Source organism: Lissotriton helveticus, chromosome 4_1, assembly GCF_964261635.1.
Source record: "Lissotriton helveticus chromosome 4_1, aLisHel1.1, whole genome shotgun sequence".
NCBI classification, from domain to species: domain Eukaryota; kingdom Metazoa; phylum Chordata; class Amphibia; order Caudata; family Salamandridae; genus Lissotriton; species Lissotriton helveticus.
This window is the reverse complement of record NC_136063.1, coordinates 1834723270-1834742089: the sequence shown is the minus strand read 5'-3', so window position 1 is coordinate 1834742089 and position 18820 is coordinate 1834723270. Positions and strand designations below refer to the sequence as shown.

The following is an 18820-nucleotide window of genomic DNA, read 5'->3' as shown; positions in this document are numbered from 1 at the left end:
AATGCACCCCCTATTGAACTATTCCTCTGTCGGAGGAAGGCTTCTAGGTGCATCACTGGGCAGCATGGATTATCCTGTGCCTGGTGAAGTACTATCCTTTCGCCATGGGCTTCCTGGTCAGTTTTGGATTTTTTCATGGTTATTAGCAAAGTGCCGCCCTGTATCCTTGCATGCTTCAGCTGGAGCCCACCTTGCACATCCTGTTTATTGCGTGCCACCAGTTGACCTACCCTAAATGCTCCATAGAAGGCCAGTGAAAAGGCAGCTCTGAATAGCATTGCCTCTCCTGTTGAACTGCAAATGCCACCCAGGGCTGCTAGCATAGACGTCAGCCGCTCTAAGCCAATCGGGCGTCTTGTGTCAGGAGCGGCCCCCTGGAGGCGCTGCCACCCCTTCAGTGTTTTCCTCACAATGAAACTATTAGTGGGGCCCCTAGTGTCTTTGATTTGCACAAAGAAAGAAACTGCTGCCACATGTCACCTGGCTGTTGCTGCAGAGCGCCCTTCCTTATTCATAGTGTCTAAATACCGGAGGAATGCCCCTGACTTATGCCAGCTATCCGCCCAATCCTGCCCCAGAAAAGCGCAGTAAGACAAAAACGCCCCTTCATAAGCCTTCCTGGTCCTGGGCGCTAGGCTAGCTGCCACGAGGTTCTGTAGCCGGGGGCACCAATCTGCCAGAGTACTTTCGAGAAGTGTGTTGGTGTCGCCTCTGCCGAGGGTGGGTGTTCCCTGAAAACCTACATCTTGAAGCGAGAGAGTGCGTCAGCAGCATTATTCAGCACCCCTGGGACATGTGTACCCTTAAACTGTATGTTCAGCTTCATACACAACAGCACTATCTCTTTCAACAGGCGGAGGATCATTCTACACCATGCAGCCTGCTGATTGATGCATTCAACCACTGTCATGTTGTCTGACCAGAAAATCACAGATTGATTACGCAATTGATGAGGCCAAACAGTCAGTGCAACCCAGATGGGAAACAGTTTCAGGAAACCTATATTGGCTGTCACACCACTCTCCACCCACTAAGCCGGCCAATGTTGTGCCACCCATTTGTTCGCGAGTATGGCACAAAATCCCTCTCTGCCCGCAGCATCAGTCCATAAACCTAACTCCGCTGAAGTAGTGGGGGGACCGGGCCACACTACCCTGCCGTTGAAACCCTCCAGAAATGCGATCCAAATCCGCATGTCCTGGCGAAGCTCAGACGACTGTCTTGTGTGATGGTGTTTTTCCTGGAGGCCTGTCATGGCCTGAGAGATGGAGCGGGAGAATGGTTGTGCCATAGGTATTACCCTTAGTGCAAAGTTCAACTGACCAACTGTCTGTTGTAGCTGATGCAAGGTTACCTTCTCTTTTGCCAAACATTTCTGGAGTACTGCTCTAAATTTCGCAATTTTTTCCTTAGGTAACCGGAAACACCCCTGTTCAGAGTCCAACTCAATGCCTAAAAACTCTATCGTGGTTGCTGGACTCACCGTCTTCCCAGGCGCCAGAGGAACCCCAAAAGCACGCATGAGCATGCAAAATTCCTGCAATGCCCAAGCAAATTCCAGGGAGCCCGCCGACCCCAGAAAGAGAAAGTCATCCAGATAATGCATGACGTATTGGTGCCCTGTTGCCTGTGTCAAAACCCATTCCAGAAATTAACTGAATTTGTCAAGGTAAGCGCAGGAAACAGAAAAACCCATGGGCATGCACTTATTCATGTAGAATTTGTCCTGGAATGAAAAGCCTAACAGGTGGTGATCTAGAGGATGAACAGGCAGCAGCCGGAAGGCAGACTCAATATCTGACTTGGCTAGCAAGTGCCTGGGTCCCAGAGCCCTTAGCATATCTACTGCCTGGTCAAAAGAGGCATATTTCATGCTACAGATTTCTTCGTTGATAGTGTCATTTAATGAAGTGCCTCTGGGGCTTATAGATTATGAATCAACCTGATCTACCCTTCCTCTTTCTTCGGGACCACCCCCAGGGGAGAACAGACAAACTTGTGCACAGGGATCTGATCAAAAGGACTCGCTATTCTGCCCAGGAGTATTTCTTTTGCTAGAAAAAGATTAAAGCCTCCTAGAGGCTGGGTGGGCAAACCTGGGAGCGTGAGTAAAAGAGGCCGACTCCCGTGCTCTCCGGCCTTTTAAACCCCTCTACTGGCAAGGCCGGTTCTAACCGGCCTGACCTCTGCCCCCCAGTGACCTGGAAGCGATTCAATTGCTTCTGGGTCACTTCGGAGCCCTTATGGCCAATCCATGATGAGGCGCGCCCACCGCGTCATAGTGATGCGGCAGGGCGCGCCCCACCATGGAGAGCAGGCGGGGAAGGGGGGGCGTGTGCCCCTCCATACTTGCGCCGAGGCCGTTGCCGGCCCCGCCTTTCTCTTTGTAGGTGTCACTAATGGTTCGCTGTCCATGCATATATGCTATTCAGTGCATTGCTTTGGGTTGTGGGCATGTAGACGACACTCCCCTTCATTTGACCATGGCCTATAATATTAAAGCAGTGGAAAAACTCCTTTTGTTAAATTTTGATAGCTACTTTGTGGAGTCCTGTGCATAGTCACAAAACACTTTGGGTGAAATTCACAAGGCAATATCGGCACCAGAAAGCCACTTTTAGCGACATTCTGGTGGCGATATGCCCTTCTCCATATTTACAAAGGGGTGTGAAAGGGGTGTGCAATGGGTGTTGCTATGGGCGTTCCGCCACAACACCCATTTATTTTTTATGCTGCCCAAGATTTACAAAAACATGTAAATCTGTGGCAGTGCCGAAAACTAACGCCATGTTAGAGCAGGCGTCACAATGGCGCACAAGAAGAAATGCTTATATTTCTCGTAATTTTTGCTTTTTCTAGGTGTGCGGAAAGCCAAAAGCCATTAATGATTGTTTAGGTGCAGGAAGCAGCGGTGGCTGGCACTAACAAAGAGTGGTGGAGCAGGAGGGGGGAAGCGCGGGTGTGGGTAAGCGAGCATGGGAGGGTGGACAACAGGTTAGTAATTATAAAAACCTACTTGATGCCGCCGCTCACCTCCCCGTTGCTCCTGCTGGCCTTTTCCTGGATCCCAGCAGCCCCTGGGGCAGACACCCAGCCAATCCCTGTGCTGCAGAGCAGCAAAGGGGTTGGTCTGAGCAGGTTGAAGAGACGCCCTGCTCAGACCTTAGTGTCTGGGGGGGTTTCTCCAGCCCAGATGTTGAAAGCAAGAAATAAAGGCAATGGGGTGACCCTGTGTCCCTCGGAACTTGGGTAATAGTGCTATAAACTACAAGTTGTCATAACTTCTCTGACAGAACATTCCAAATTAGCGGTTCGATCGAGCACCACGGGTCTAATTGGTCCGGAGCCCGAGGGTCTAAGCTTGAGGATGTCAAATGCTTTGATAATTTACCGGAAGGTTGATGGACTCTTTTGTACCTGGAGATTGATTCTCCTTACCTGCCATTGAATCACTGTAAGCACAACCGCTAGTGTCATCAGATGCAATGTGATCACTTACTTAACAAGACTAAGAAATCTTTAAGAACTGCCTCATTTTGGGAGACAGTGAAATTTGGTGAATACCACTCTGAATACACTCGAGTCGCAGGACCGAGATAGGCACGGACCTGCCTCGTGATTAAATTTGTATGAGTTTCCATCGTACCCTGACGCTAGTCTGCTTCCATGCTCCTACCATAATTGGAGGAGCCAACTCATTGTCTTTGTTTGGAATCCTGTGGCTGACACTAGTATTTATCTTGTCCTTAGGAAGACCCCACTTGATGATTCTAAAACTCACACAGACACCAGGGTCGAAACGTTGAAGTAGTGCTCTCTCACCTCCTGAACCTCTGTAACCATGCATATATTGCCTTTGCTGGTTATTGTTACAATTCAAAAGAGGACAGAGATCTTGTAAATTTTTGTTTGTGCTGTTTATGAATTTGATATTGATGTGCTTTATTTGACCATTTGTCACTCTAGTCACTATTTATTGTATGTGCATATGTTTATGTTGTCTGTCAGCCTTTTTGAAATATTGAATAATTTAATATATGAAATAATTAAAAATAGAGTTGTTTTGGACTTTACAGATAAAGAGGATTGTTTATTGATTGTTAATACTTTTGGGTGTGCATCTCAGGCTAATTTAGTTATTATCTGTATTCTTTTCAAAATAATTTTGTTTATAAAAGAAATTATTTGGTTCTACCAAACGGAACCACTTATAGTTTATAGCAGCAGCTGTTGAATGCAGCCGGGCTGGAGAAATTAAGTGTGCATGTGTGTTTTGGTCAGCCTGAGATGGCCAGCCAAACACACAAGCACTCCTCCTCGACAATCCCATGCCCTGTCCCTCCACGCACAAGCTGGCAAATGAAAAATAAAACGATGCTGGAGCATTGTTTTATTTTCTGTTTGCTGGCTCTGCACCAGATAGTGGGGCGATGTCATTTTGGAGGAGCTGCCACTGGCAGGAAGGTGCCCCTTCCTGCACTTAAACCACCATTAAATAATGGTGATTTACTACTTCAATGTGTGCTGCAGATAGAAGCAACAAATATCCATTATGGATTGTTTATGTGCAGGAAGGGGCAACTTCCAGCACCTAACAATCTTTAAAGACTTTCTGCTTGCAGCAAACCTAGAAAAAGCTAAAAGGAGGAGAAATAAACGCATTTCTCCTTCCTGTACATAAGCAGGTGCCCCTTCCTGCACATAAACAATCCATAATGGCTATTTGGTGTCCCTTACTGCACATAAACAATGAATCCTGTAACGCAGGTACCCTTGCACCAAGCACTTTGGTGCAATGGTGCCTGCATTGGCACTAATCAGCTAAATTTAGCACCAGTTCTAGGGAAAACACAGAGGTATAACGTATTGTAGTAAATTTGGCGGATCCCTGAGTTTTGAAAATGATTGAACATGGCGCTGCCAAATTTGGCATAGCCCTACACTCTGACATTTTCTAGTACATATGCCCCTTTTCTTTGCTTTTAGATGGTAGTGATAATGCCAGGTTTGAGAGAACAATACTAGGCCAAATCTCTGCTAGAATTCTTCAGCTACCCAGCACTCATCATGGACAAGTCTTAGACGTGTATTGGAAAAGTGCAATCACTGTTTATTTAACAATTCCATCAGCCACTACAAACTCTATAAAAGGCTAAAAAAAAGTTATATATTTTAAAGAACCAATTTTCAAAATGGTAACATTTGAATAGTGGCCATCCCAGAACACTACAAAGCTTGTGGATCAATAGCCACAGGTAAGTAACTTGTTTCTTCCTTCGAAGACTCTAACGAAGAGAGTCTGACGTGTGTGAAGATCGAGAGATGTTGGTGTGCAAATGGGTGACGTTTTGGCGTTTAAATACTTATAATTGTATCTCTTTATCAGTGAAAGTTCTATGCCTTATCCTAAACTGTCCGCAAATTCGACCCTAGTCCAACCTGCCACAAGAAATGCTTACCAAATTAAACGAAAAGAAAATTTAATCAATTTATGCACTGTTTGTAAGTTAAAAAATATGTTATTTCAGCAATGCAAATAGGACATAAAAAAGCAAAAATTGCAAGTAAACTCTAATAATATGAATTATTGAATTGTACTATTTCTTTTAAGTCAGTGAGAAAGCAGAGAAGATAAACATTTCATGTGTTCATAGTCAGCCACGCAGTTTAATGACCAAAGTTTATTAGAATTTCCAGAATCTCCCATCTCCTCTGTGGAGATAATGGCGCTGTCTTGAAGAGATGATAGTTCATCTTTAATTAAGGCCTTGCACGTGTTCCATTACTGTCAACCTGTGATCTTCATGGAAAAACTCCATGCTTTAATAATAGCACTGAGGAGCCATTTTGTAATTATTACTCCATAGCTATAAATCTTAATCCTATGGTGCAGCGCACTGATAACCCAGTGATGTCTTGGGGATTATTATAAGTAATAATTCACTTTGTCTAGAGGGCACGAGGCATTATTCTTTCCCATCACTGTCTACAAACCCCCCACTTTCTTTCTATCTTTAGGTGTTAAACAGGCATACCATAGTCATTACCAAGAACACCATCAGATCTCATTATTTCTGCGAAGAGGAACCCGGGTAGAATTTATAGGTGAAGCACAGAATGAGCTGTAATGCAATCTCTGCTTAACCAGCCATTGCCATCTGTAGGGAATACTCTCTATACATCAGGCCTTCCACGCTGCAAATGTTTCAAAGTTTCACTATTGGATTTTTCCTCAGGTTGGCTGGCAGTTAAAGAACCTCGTAAATGCATTGCGAGAAGACCCCAATGGCGTTATATTGACCTTGAAGAAACGTCCGCAAAATACTCTGGCTTCTGCCCCAGCACTGCTCAAAAATGTGAGGTGGAAGCCGCTAGCCCTCCAGGTGTGTATCTCTTCCCTCTCCATGGATACAGGCTAATTCATGACACCTTTTTAGTATCTTTGTGAATCTGCATTCAGTGGCTTGAAACTGTATTTTGCACAATGTGCTCCACGCGTGTGGAGTATGGGTTCACGGTCTAATCAAAGTTAAATGACAACTTATTCTGTCTCTGGTAAAATGGAAATGATGAAAATATTAACAAAAGACAAGTAACAAAAGTAAGGATGCTGTCAACATACAACAACTAAATTTTTGTAAGAGGTCGGCCAAACGTATTCTGTACTGTAAACATTTTGCTTTTTAAGCCATGTTGAATCTTCCTGTCCACACGATTTGCCAGCCTCAAAAAACATAATTTTCCGTGCACTTTGTGCGAGTTTGGAAACTAAAGGTACAAACAACTAGAAAGGGTAGTAATGGTTTTGTCGATCACACCTATTTTATCATGTGCCACAATTTATAGATAAGTCTCCAAAATGTTTCAAGGTGGTGCTATACGGGACAGATGCAATTTACTACCATGGGTGCATAATACACATCGGTAAATACCTCTGTGCAAATATGAAAAATCACAGTACCAAAGCACTCATGACAACAAATCACATAGAGCAGTTTCACCCTTCAATTTAATGTTTTTATAATTAGGACACAACCCCAAATATTTATTGAACGAAGCTTGTATTTGAGCCAGGAAAATCAGCCGACACATGTTTCGTTACACAGTGACTTTTTCAAGGCCAAAATAGTGGTTGAGTGGTCATATTCCTGTGAAACGGCGAATATATGTCAAGATATGTCATTATCGTTAGCAAAGCCGTAAATTAAGCTCGGTTATATATTCTGAGTCTTATGAAGGCGTCCCGCTATCCAAATTATTACTCCTTAGTAATGTGGAGTGGATCTTATATGGTCTATTAACCAGAAAGAGAGTTATCCTGAGAAAGTAGATCCTGTTCCTTTAATGTAGATTGCTACCGGCTATTAGACGCATGGAGAGCCATGATAAGTCCCAGCATCTGTCTTTCGTGCAACTCGTCTGTTAGTAGTCTCGGCATTCCAGACATGGTGATTGCTTTGGTACTGTGATTTCTCATATTTGCATGGAAACTAAAGGTGTACAAAACATATATTATTATTAACAATTGCATTTATTGTGTTCTTGACTGTCTACGACGTTGCTTGTGTATCTCCCTGCACTGTGCTCCTCGTTGATTTGACTTGCCTTTTTTGACTGCGTCTTCATGCTCAGATCCACTGCTATCTCACAGGAACCAGGCACGGTGGTGAGAGCATTTTCTATTTTTATTTATTTGAGAAGTTTTATATAGCACTGGCCTGACCCTAGGGTATCGGAGTGCTTTACATCAGATACATTGCAGAGATTCACCACACACAAAACAAAAGAGCGACACATTAACAATGCAGGACAGTCTTAGTCTTCGGAGTCCTTCGTAGTCTTGGAGTTGGAGCAGTGTGAGGTGTCTGCTTCCCTACTCTGGTTGATTCTATTGAGTCCCTAGGGAGCGGTTGAGGAACATGATTTTAAGTTGGCTTTTGAATTTTACAAAGGAGGGAATGGTTCTCATGTGAGGGGGAATAGAGTTCCAGATTTTGGGAACACCATCACAGACTGGTTTCTGAGTGATCGCTTGACTTTTCAAATACCTATGTCTCGCTGGTGACACGTTTGAATGCCTTCTGGCCTACGTGTGGCCCTCACCACCTTCCTCCTCTCACTGTAAACTTTACTGCTTTGACATAATGCACCCTGTGTCTACCCCTGCCTGTTCTCCCAATCAGAGCTCCGTTTCCTCCCTAGCACACAAGAACGAAGTGAAGAACGGGCCGGTCCAGTTGCTCCTCGAATACTGTTTGGTTTCTGGGCTTTTGGAAAACCTGGAGTGTCTGCCTGACAAAAGGGCCCTGCACAGGAATTGTGAGCTGCACGCACAAAGGGCAATCCATCTTTCTACTGTTCTCGCACAATTGTTTGTTTTTGGCCTGATATTTTGATCTTTAAAATGGCTGCCAGCTGCTCACTGGGATCTAGCCACAAGTACGCTGGTTATAGGTGTAGTTATTTTCATTTCCAAACTGCCATACTTGTCACTCTAGTAAGCCTCACGCCACCAGCACACTCCCTCAAATAATACAGATATGGGAATTGTTAGATCTGGGGGTCTCTAGTAGGCAGAGGTAAGTACCAATGTTTAAATAGGAACCCTTGCTTCTAGTCAGGGTAAGGGGGATACACTCTTTAGATGACCCCTGCTCACCCCCTTGGTAGCTTGGCATGTGCAGACAGGCTTATCAAAGGCAATGTGTAAAGTATTTGTACCAACACTCACAGTAACACAGTAAAAACACCACAAATGGACTCCACACCAGTTTAGAAAAACAAAGTCTCTTTATCTAACTACACAAGACCAAAACGACAAAAATCCAACATACACAGTTCAAGAATATGATTTTCAAAGAGTTCTAGGGTTTGCGTTAAAATAATCCACAGTTGCGTCACATTTAGCCCAGAGTACCTGTAGATGCGACAAAGGTTCCAAATGGAAGCTGCAGCGTTAAAAAACAAGCGATGCGTCACTCCTGAGACACTGGGGAGGCGATGCGAGGCTGGACACAGCGGGCGTGTTGCGTTGAATTCGGTCTCTATGGGGAGGGGTGCGATACCTTGTATGGATTCCGGTGCGCAGGTTTGATTGGAAGCATCTCGCACAGGCACGATGTAACGATCTTTGGGACGGCGACGATCTCAGGTGCGGCAGCGATGCGTCGTTCTTCTCCTCTCATGGCCCCTCGATGCGATGGCTCTGCGACGATGTTCGCAGCGAAGTGATGCGGTCCGCAAGCAAGCGGTGCGACAATCTCACCCAGCGACGTCAGGCTCTGCGATGATACTTGCAGTGACAGGAATCTTTCCGCACCGGGGCGATACGCTCTTCAAGCGAACAATGCGTCGGTTCTTGCAGTGGCAACAGGCGCTGTGTCGATCTTCGCGGCAAAGGGAATTTTCTCGCACTGACGACGATGCGCTCTGCAAGCGAGCGATGTGTGAAAATTGCAGATCTTCTTCTTTTCTTCTTGTCCAGCTACCCAAAGAGCAGGCAACAACTTCCAGAGGCCCCACAATTGGATCAAGCACTCTAGGAAGGGCAGAACTCACTCAGCAGAGTTCAGGGGGAAGCTGGGGGTGAAGTCCTTTTGTTCCTGGGACTTCTTAACAGGAGGCCAGCTCTCCTCAGGCCCTTGGAGATCTCTTCAAGCAAGGGGACACAGCAACAGCAAAGTCCTTCCCCTCTCATTGGCAGCAAAGCAACTGCAGGTCAGCCCACAAACCCACAGCAGGACAGTCCTTCCTCTTCAGTTTTCCAGCTATCTCCTTGGCAGAGGTCCTATATACCAGACTTTTATGTCCTATCTTGCTCCTATGGGAAGATATGCTGGTAGCCACTGTAGCCAGCATCCCCCATGATAGCCTATGGAGCAAGATAGCCTTGCAGCAGTGAAAAAAGAAAATGGCTGTAATTCACTACCAGAGCATGTCACCTGCACAAGTACATGCTCTACCTTTCACATACACTGCACCCTGCCCAGGGGGGTACCTTGGACCTTCCATAGGGGTGTCCAATGTGTACAGAAAGGGAAGGGTTAGGCCTGGCCAGTGTGGATACTGGTCAGGTCAGCATGGCAGTTAGCAACTGCACACAGGCACTGCGGTGGCAGGCCCGAGACACCATTTTAGGGCTACTCATGTGGCTGGCATAATAAGTGCTGCAGGCCCTCTAGTAGCACTTGAATCACCAGCCCTGGCACACTCAGTGCACTTTACTAGGGACCCACTGGTAAAACACATATGACAATCATGGATAACCAATCACAATAACAATTTATACAGAGAGCATATGCACTTCAGCACTGAACAGCAGTGGTAACAACTACAGGTCAGGAAAAATAAAGGAGGAAGAAGCAAAACGTTTGGGGATAACCCTGCAAAAAGGGCCATTTCCAACAGGAATCAAGAGTCAAGAATATATTTGAGCCACCTGCTCATAAAACATAATAACATTGTGCAACGCATGTGTTCCTGTGAGTTTCTGCTGCACGATATATCTCATTCTAGAAAAAAAGAAATGTGACACTAAACTTTCCACCTTTAATTGGGAAATGTTTTTAAAAACAAATTCAAAATACGCAGGAAACCTGGCCTAAAACATTCACGGATGAAGTAAGGTAAAATCCTTTTGTCTAATATCGTCACAAGTGCGATAAAATATACCAAACCTACTGCCTGAATTGAGGTGAAGTGCTCTCTCGAGTTCATACACCTTTTTTTCCAGAGATGCAATCCAGACGTTTGCTCCTGTAAATAAAGCTAGATGGCATTTCACAACTCTGAACTTTCCCAGTCGCTCCATTTTCATTCAGGCTAGCAATATAGCAATAGGTCTAATGCAGAAAATAAATCACTAGCACACATTTCTAAGAATGAGTATGAAAAATGGGGCATTTATCCACTCCTCGAACTCCCAAAGCAGTGTTAGAGGAACTGTCGAGGGGACTGAAGGCTTCATACTAATTATGATTCTCATATGTTATTGCTAGATTGGATCATAACACCGAGGGGGATCTAAATTAAGCAAGGGAAAGTGAGACTTAATAAGAACACCTCTAGCGTTCACAATATGAATTTGACTGGAATCGATTTTTCAAAACCTTAAATCGATAACACCAACACTGAACCAACAGTAATGTTGTATCCGTGGTAGGTGACCCCAATTTTGTGATGAACTGGATTTCTGAGGCAGCATTTAAACCGGCCATATCAGAAACTATTACTAATAGAAATTTGTCTTTAGCTTTCAGAAATGTGTGCCCCTGTCTCTTTGATTGTAAAATGTAATCAAAGACGTTTTGCTAACAAACAATGTTGCGTTAAAGGAACATATTCGTGTATTACTCCTGATCTGATGTTTTTGGTAAGTTTTTAGAACATCCCTTTCAGCTATTTACATATAGTTGACAACATTAAAAAAATCAGATCAATTAGAGTAAGACATATTCATTGTATGTCTGAGTTTTACAGCTGCTCATTAAAGAGGCCAGTGAAATCTCGAAATGAGGTTAAGCCCATAGGATGATGTAATCATTGTTCTTAGTACTTAATCCACAACAGACAGTGTGGGTCCCTTAAGCGTCCTTGACTCTGGCTAGACATGGTCAAACACTCCAAGGCTTTCCTGAGAGGGTGCGTGAGATGAGTTTAGTTACACTGCAACATAGTTATCATTAGCACAAAAAAGTAAAGATGCTGAGCCAATATTGTGTGTTCACAATACTTAATATTATTTTATGTATCTTAAATATATTTACAATATAAACAGCTGAAATAAATACAAATGGAAAGCAAAAACTACAATACAATACAGAAATGTAACACAAAGATGATACAACGAGCCATCAAGGGGAGAATGGTAAATCCCACATGAGGGCTAGGGAACATTTAAAGCATATGATTAAGCACCATAAAGTAAAGAAATCAAGGACTCTGCCTAAACATGCTCTACAATGTTCACAATCAGTTAATGTTTATGAAGTTTCAATGTTCGAAAGGTTTGGGTCATGATTAGTCTATACAAGAAAAGCACAAATGTAAAGCATATACAGAAAACGCGGTTTACATATGGCTGTTTGCATAAAAGGACAATGAAGTTAAGACAGAGGATTCACACATTTGCAACAAAATAAGTTTCTTATTGTCAACAGTAATTGTTAAGGTTTACAAATATCTAAAAAAAATTGCTTCAAGAGTACCTAAAAGAAAACGGGGCAATGTTTGAAGTTCATGTATGTCAAATATGCAGACAAAGGTTAGGCACATTGTGTTGGGCCTGGTAATCTCTGCAGGGTCACTAGATGGTTGCTTTCCTTCGCTTTCCTTTACTGAACTCGTTTTTGTAGGTTTTTAGGGCTCTGTGCACCTTTTCCTTGCTAATTAGTGGGAAAGTGCTTGTGTTCTCCCTTGTAAACATGGTCAAATTGTTTTACACCCAATTGGCATATTTTATTTACTTATAAGTCCCTAGTAAATGGCATTACATGTACCCAGGACCCGTAAATAAATGCTATTAGTGGACAGTAGCACTCATTGTGCTGTCGCACTTAATTAGCCTTTTTAATCATGTCTCAGGCCTTTCACTGCAGCCTGTGTAGCAGTTTTAGACTGAGCTGCCATTTTGAACTGCCGAAATAAACCCTTTTGCCAGGCCTAAACCTTATGTTTTAATAGTTATAAGACACTCCTAAGGTAGGCCCTAAAGGTTCATAAGGAAGGGTGCATGGTATTTAAAAACTTGAACATGTGGTTTTAAGTTTTACATGTCTTGGCAGTGAAAACATCCTAAAGTTTGCCACTGCTGTAAGGCTATCTCTCCTATAGACTAACACTAGTTTACCTTATTTCAGTTAAAAACTGCTAATTACAGATTGGGAACAGATAGAACAATTATGTTAACACTCAAATTAATTGTAATTTAAACTCTTCTTTAATGATAAAGTTTAATTTTAGATTATATCATTTTGAAAATGCCACTTTTAGAAAGTTGGCATTTTGATGCCCAAACCATCTGTGCCTTCTGCCAGAGTCCCGGGTTACATGACTGCTCATGGTTCTCCTTTTGGGGGTTGTCTATTTATTCCAGACATTGAGACAAAAGAGGTCTAGGTGTGCGGGGAGAGGATCTTTCCGACATGATGGCTGGGAGGATTTGTGATCTGCATGGATTACACCTCAAAGGGCCCTGCCCGCAGCAAACACAAAGGAACAGGACACTAAGCCTGCCCTTGCCTTTGTCGCCATAAGCAGTTTGGAGTCAGGACCCGGAAAACGGGACAAACAGATCAGAGTCAGTTTTGGGGGTAGGTCAGGAAATTCTCCCACAAAAAGGCTTGCACCTGGTATAAATACAGCATCTTCAGACCCTCTCATCAGAACACTCCTGGACCTGTGGAAGATTCGGAATAACTGCCCTGCTGTCTGAGGAAGGGGGACTGCCCTGCTGACTGAATTAGGAAGACTGGACCCATTTACCCTAACCCCAGGCTACCTGAGTGACTCCAAGGGTCAGTTGGCTGAACTCCTGTTTGAGCTAGAGGGACACAACAAGCTTTACTAGGCCTCCCTGCAACTTTCCAGCTGACCCACACCAACATGACTTGCCTGAGCCCTGCTGCTTACCTCTGCTGGAGTGAGTACTGATCCTGAAGAGCTGAAGATATGACCCCGGGTTCTGACCCTTTGCTACCATCAGTGTGAACTCCTCCTCAAAGAGAAGGTGAAGGTACAGATCTTTAGGGCTCCTCCAGTGGGACTTGCTCTTTGTGCAACATTGACCATCTGTGATGACCGGCAACAAAAACTCAAGTAAGTCCTGCTCTTTGCGCCGACAGTGACACCCCATGTCGACCTCCACCGCAAATCTTCAGCGGTGACATGCACTTTGCGCTACAACAATGACCGCCCACAATGACCACAAAAGGTAACTTTTCCACAAGACAAACCTCCTCCCTGTATATGACCTGCCCTCCACTCTGGTAGGCCTCCATATGTGACTTTCCCACGTTCCATCTTGACCAGATAACTGTGAGCGGAGCTGTGTGCTTCTTGGTGATATTTTCACCTAAAACTTTAAAAACTCATATATTCAGTTCTACGGAATGTATATTTCTCATTTTGGTGTCATTTTAAAAGTTGCTCTAAAAAATCGGTGTTAGATTTTTCTTGTGTTATGTTTGTTTGCTGTATAAATACTAAGGTAAGCATGACTACTTTTGTGCCAAGCTACCGGACGGTTCAGCACAAATTTATTTAATGACTTTTATGGTTCACCTTGACAATGATTGTGTTTATTACTTTATGGGATGGGGCTTCCACCCCATTCAACAAATAACACAGTGTCTTATACATTGACTTCAGGGTGCTGTGGGTAACAGCCAAAGAGCACATGGAGCTTAGAATAATCACCAAGGTACTTCATTTGGCTAGCTCGCTAGCTAACTAGGTTCCGTAGTACCATTTTCACCAAGTTCAAGGGAACAGTCAAGAAAAAGATAAAATAAATAAAGTTGATGCAGAGAGAGGTGTCATCACTGCCTCACTTCAACAAATATGAGTAAATCTCTTGAGCATCCCACTGTTGTCACTAGGGTGTCATATGAGAGGCTGAGCAGCTGTCTGCAAGCATCTGATGTCATTGAGGTCAATTCTTTAGCACCCCAATGCTGTTCCACTTTTTGGGTTCGAGAATCAGTGTTGCAGGGATCCGTAGCTGGCTGATTGGTTTCCACGAAGGTTAAGGTCAGCAGTATCTGCAGTAGGGCATGCAAGTAGAGCATCTGCTTGTCTATAACCTTACTTCTATCGAGGAAGTAGTGGGCAGAACACCAGCTTCACACTCTGAAATGCACCATTAACATATAGGTCCACCCAGGTCCTCAATTCAAATTATGTTAAATATATGTCAGGGCACCTCCAGCTAATATTGTTAAAACTGGACAGACAAGCAGATGCCCAAATGACATCTATTTTACTTCACTGGTACTAATGTTCATGAAAGGTGACAGCCACAATAACTGCATATACCTTAATGATTTTAATTGTTAAATGTGTTCAACAATCAGTAAACACAGCCCTCCTAATTATCCCAAGACTCTGAACATCAAATTACACAAGGGGGCCAGTAAACAAATCCTCATATTTCCGCAAGCCACCTGAAAAACTTGCAAAAGCTGCCACAATAGTACAGTGCAAGAGGCTACATGGGGGTATGCCCTTAGCACTAAGGGTGGGTTGACCAGTGACATCATTCCTTCTAGGAATCAACCAAGGATAAACCTGCAGTGCATCAATATCCAGTTTGGTATGTTCCTAGGACCGAGGTGCTGCTTAAATTGTTGCCAAAAATAAAGAATGACAGGGGTCTCATTGAGGATAAAGGAACAAGTAAGGTGCACAACACAAAATAACTTTTCTAGAGATTGAAATAAAAGTTATTGTTAATGAGTATATTCTCATGTTGTTCATTTGGGCATTGAATTCATACGAAAGAAGACGAATTTAAAATTTGAACTAGCGATCAAGGGTAATCTGTGATAGATGGAAACCTTTGGGGCTCGGTTTATGAGAGTAATGTATTTATAACAAAAAAATGAAGAATTGATTCAGTTGAATTTCTTTGAAGTAGATGTATACTGCACTGCTTCTTGACATCTACTTTATTGTATATGAGGGGCCATGACATACTCTCCATAAATGGGAAAAATAAGATTCAGTTTGTAGGAAGATAATATTGCAAGCTCCTAGAGGATCTTGTTCTGTTATAGCATTTTAATTTTATCTATAAAGTGCACATAACAACAGTAAAAAGTAAAAAGATGTTACAGGTGTCTATTGTTGAAAAGTCATAGTTTTAGCCTACACTTGATGAGAAGTAAGCTTTGTTCGTCTAGGAACGGAAATGTCAAATTGTTCCAATGCCTTCCATCCACTACTGATCAGAACCAGTTGCCAAACAAGATGGTGCAACCCCAATTAATGCCAATGAGCTAGAGATTGGTTGACCTAAGGGCCAGAAGAAAGAAGATCGATACTGAGAAGACTGTTGAGTTGGTATGATTAAATATCTGCACTATTGTCATGACTTTGTAGATGACTCTGGAACAAATTGGCAGCTAGTTAATTGATCTAAGCACAGGAGTAATCATCAGTTTACTGGTGATTTATTTATTTATTTATTTATTTATTTATTTATTTTTTTAAATTTCTAAAGCGCGCAAATACCTTTCGGTGTCTCGGCGCTGAAGTTTGCAGATTGCAGGGGTTCCACTGACGTCTTACTGGTTAAAGAGCCAGGTCTTAAGGTGTTTGCGAAATGAGAGTAATGATGATTGATTTTTAACAGAGGAGGGGATCTGATTCCATAGTTTTGATGCTGCCACTACAAAACGTCTGTCTCCCCAAGATACTTTTTTTGTGCATGGGATTTGGAGCTGTTGGGCCGAAGAAGAGCGTAGTGTTCGACTGGGTTTGTACAGTTTGAATGCTCTCTTGAAGAAATCAGGTCCATTATTGTTTAAGGCCTTGTGAATGATACACATGGCCTTAAACTTTATCCGGCTTCTTATTGGTAACCAGTGGAGCTCACGAATTGTGGGAGAGATAGAAGCGTGCTTAGGTATACCCGTGAGAATTCTTGCAGCAGCGTTCTGGACAAGCTGTAATTTGCTCAGAACTTGCTCTTGTGCGTTAAGCAGTAGACCATTGCAATAATCCACCCTAGATAACACCAGGGAGGACATTAAGGTTTTACCTGCGGTTGGGGGAAGAAAAGGGAGCAGTTTCTTCACCATTCTCAGGGTAAAGAAGGAGGCTGACACCACCGCGTTGGCATGGCTTAAAAACGTAAGCTTATTATCAAAAAGCACGCCCAAGTTTTTCACCTTGGTTACAGGTGATGGGGGAGCTCCCAACTCCGAGGGCCACCAGACCGGAGACCAAGACGGAGTCAGTTCGCCAAAAACCATCACCTCCGTCTTGTCGGAATTTAGCTTTAAGCAATTCCGGTTCATCCATGAACTAATGGCCTTCATGCCCTCCTGAAAGTTCGCTGCCACTGCTTCACCATTTTTGTGTATCTCCAGGACCAGCTGTGTGTCGTCGGCATAAGATGTTAAGCCAATGCCGAACGACTTGATTACCCTCGCCAAGTCCGACACGTAGATATTAAAAAGTGTCGGACTTAGCGAGGAGCCCTGGGGAACACCACACGGGAGTGTGAAATCAGGAGAGCAGAAGCATCCCATCTTAACAGACTGTACTCGGTTGGCCAGGAAAGATGCTAGTGTTGTTCTTGCCCTGCCCTGAATGCCTAGGGCGGCGACACGGTCGATCAAGATGGTGTGATCGACCGTGTCGAAGGCCGCGGATAAATCTAGGAGTATCAGGATGGCTGCACCACCCTTATCCATGATTATCCTGACCTCCTCGGCAGCTTTTATCAAGGCAGTCTCCGTCCCGTGGCCCTTCCTGAAACCGAACTGCGTGTTGTCAAGTAGACCGTTCTGGTCAATAAAGGTCGACAGCTGTTGGTTCATGACCTTTTCAATTATTTTGGAAGGGTAAGGGAGAGAGGCGATAGGGCGGTAGTTTTTTGGCTCTGAAGTATTTAGAGCGGGTTTTTTTAAAAGAAGTGTCACAATAGCTTTTTTCCAGACAGGGGGAAAAACACCTGTCTGGAATACGGAAGAACAGATGTTGCTGAGTACTGGGGCTATTAGGTTGGGTACTAATTTAAGGATACGTGGGGGACATGGGTCCAGTGGCGAGCCTGATTTAACATTACTTATGAGATCCATCATGGACAGGGGTGGAGAGAAGACCTCAAGTTTAGGATTTGACGGCAGAAGAGGGGATTCCGGGATGGTAGGGTCAGTGATCGTTATATTAGTAAAATTATTAAAAATATCCAGAACCTTGGCCTGAAAAAAATCTGCCACCTTGTTACAAAATATTTGGGATGGTTCGATTGGGGGGGGGCTGGAGGATTGGCTAAATCTTTTACCACCTGGTACAATTGTTTATTCGAATTAAGAGCACGTTCTATTTGTGTGCTGTAGAAGGTGCGTTTTTCAGCAGTAAGCAACTTTCTGTAGCTGAGCAAGGCACTCTTATAAGTGTCTCTGTCATTATTGTTGTAGTATTTACGCCACCGCCGCTCCAAATTTCTGCAGCGTTGTCTCTCGAGCCTAAGTGACTCCGAGAACCAAGCCGCGGAGGGTTTGGTGCGGTTTGGCTGCAATTTTTTGTATGGGGCTACCTGGTCAAGTGCCATATGTAGCCATCGTTGGTAATTCAAGGCAGCCTCCTGAGGAGCGAGTAATTCTGCCGGTGACGTAGATTCCAAGATATTTTGTAGAGCCGTGACATCAATATTTTTCCAATCTCGACTTAGGATCGGAGAGCAAGGGCCGGTGGACGAGTTTTTGGAGTAGTTGGCTGAAATAGTAAATTTGACAGCTAAGTGATCCATCCACGTGAGTGGGAGCACTGTAGAGAATGTTATATGGGCATTATTAGTAAATACGCCATCTAGCGTGTGTCCTGCTTGATGAGTAGCCATATTAACCTGTTGTTCTAAGCCTGCTGCCAGGAAGTCAGAGATAAGAGTGTGCGAGTCCTTATCATTATCGTTCTCCAAATGAAAATTAAAATCGCCCAGTATAGTGTAGTCCTGGTTAGCAGGTACTGGCTCTAATAACTGAATGAGAGAATTCAGAAAGAGAGTGCGTGAAGTGGGTGGTCGATAGAGGAGGGTTCCTTTGAAAGTTTGTATAGGGGAGACAAAGATCGTAAAAGCAAGGGCTTCCGCAAA

The 18820-nt window shown here is 43.7% G+C and overlaps 1 protein-coding gene across 1 annotated transcript in view; it reads left to right on the top strand.

The window, feature by feature from the left end:
* Window positions 1-18820, top strand: part of LOC144828230 (connector enhancer of kinase suppressor of ras 2-like) — a 2060726-nt gene that overhangs the window by 1011419 nt on the left and 1030487 nt on the right. The window contains exon 9 of the mRNA XM_078686315.1: window positions 6237-6383. Coding sequence (XP_078542441.1) covers window positions 6237-6383 — 147 coding nt within the window. The remainder of the gene's footprint in view (window positions 1-6236; window positions 6384-18820) is intronic.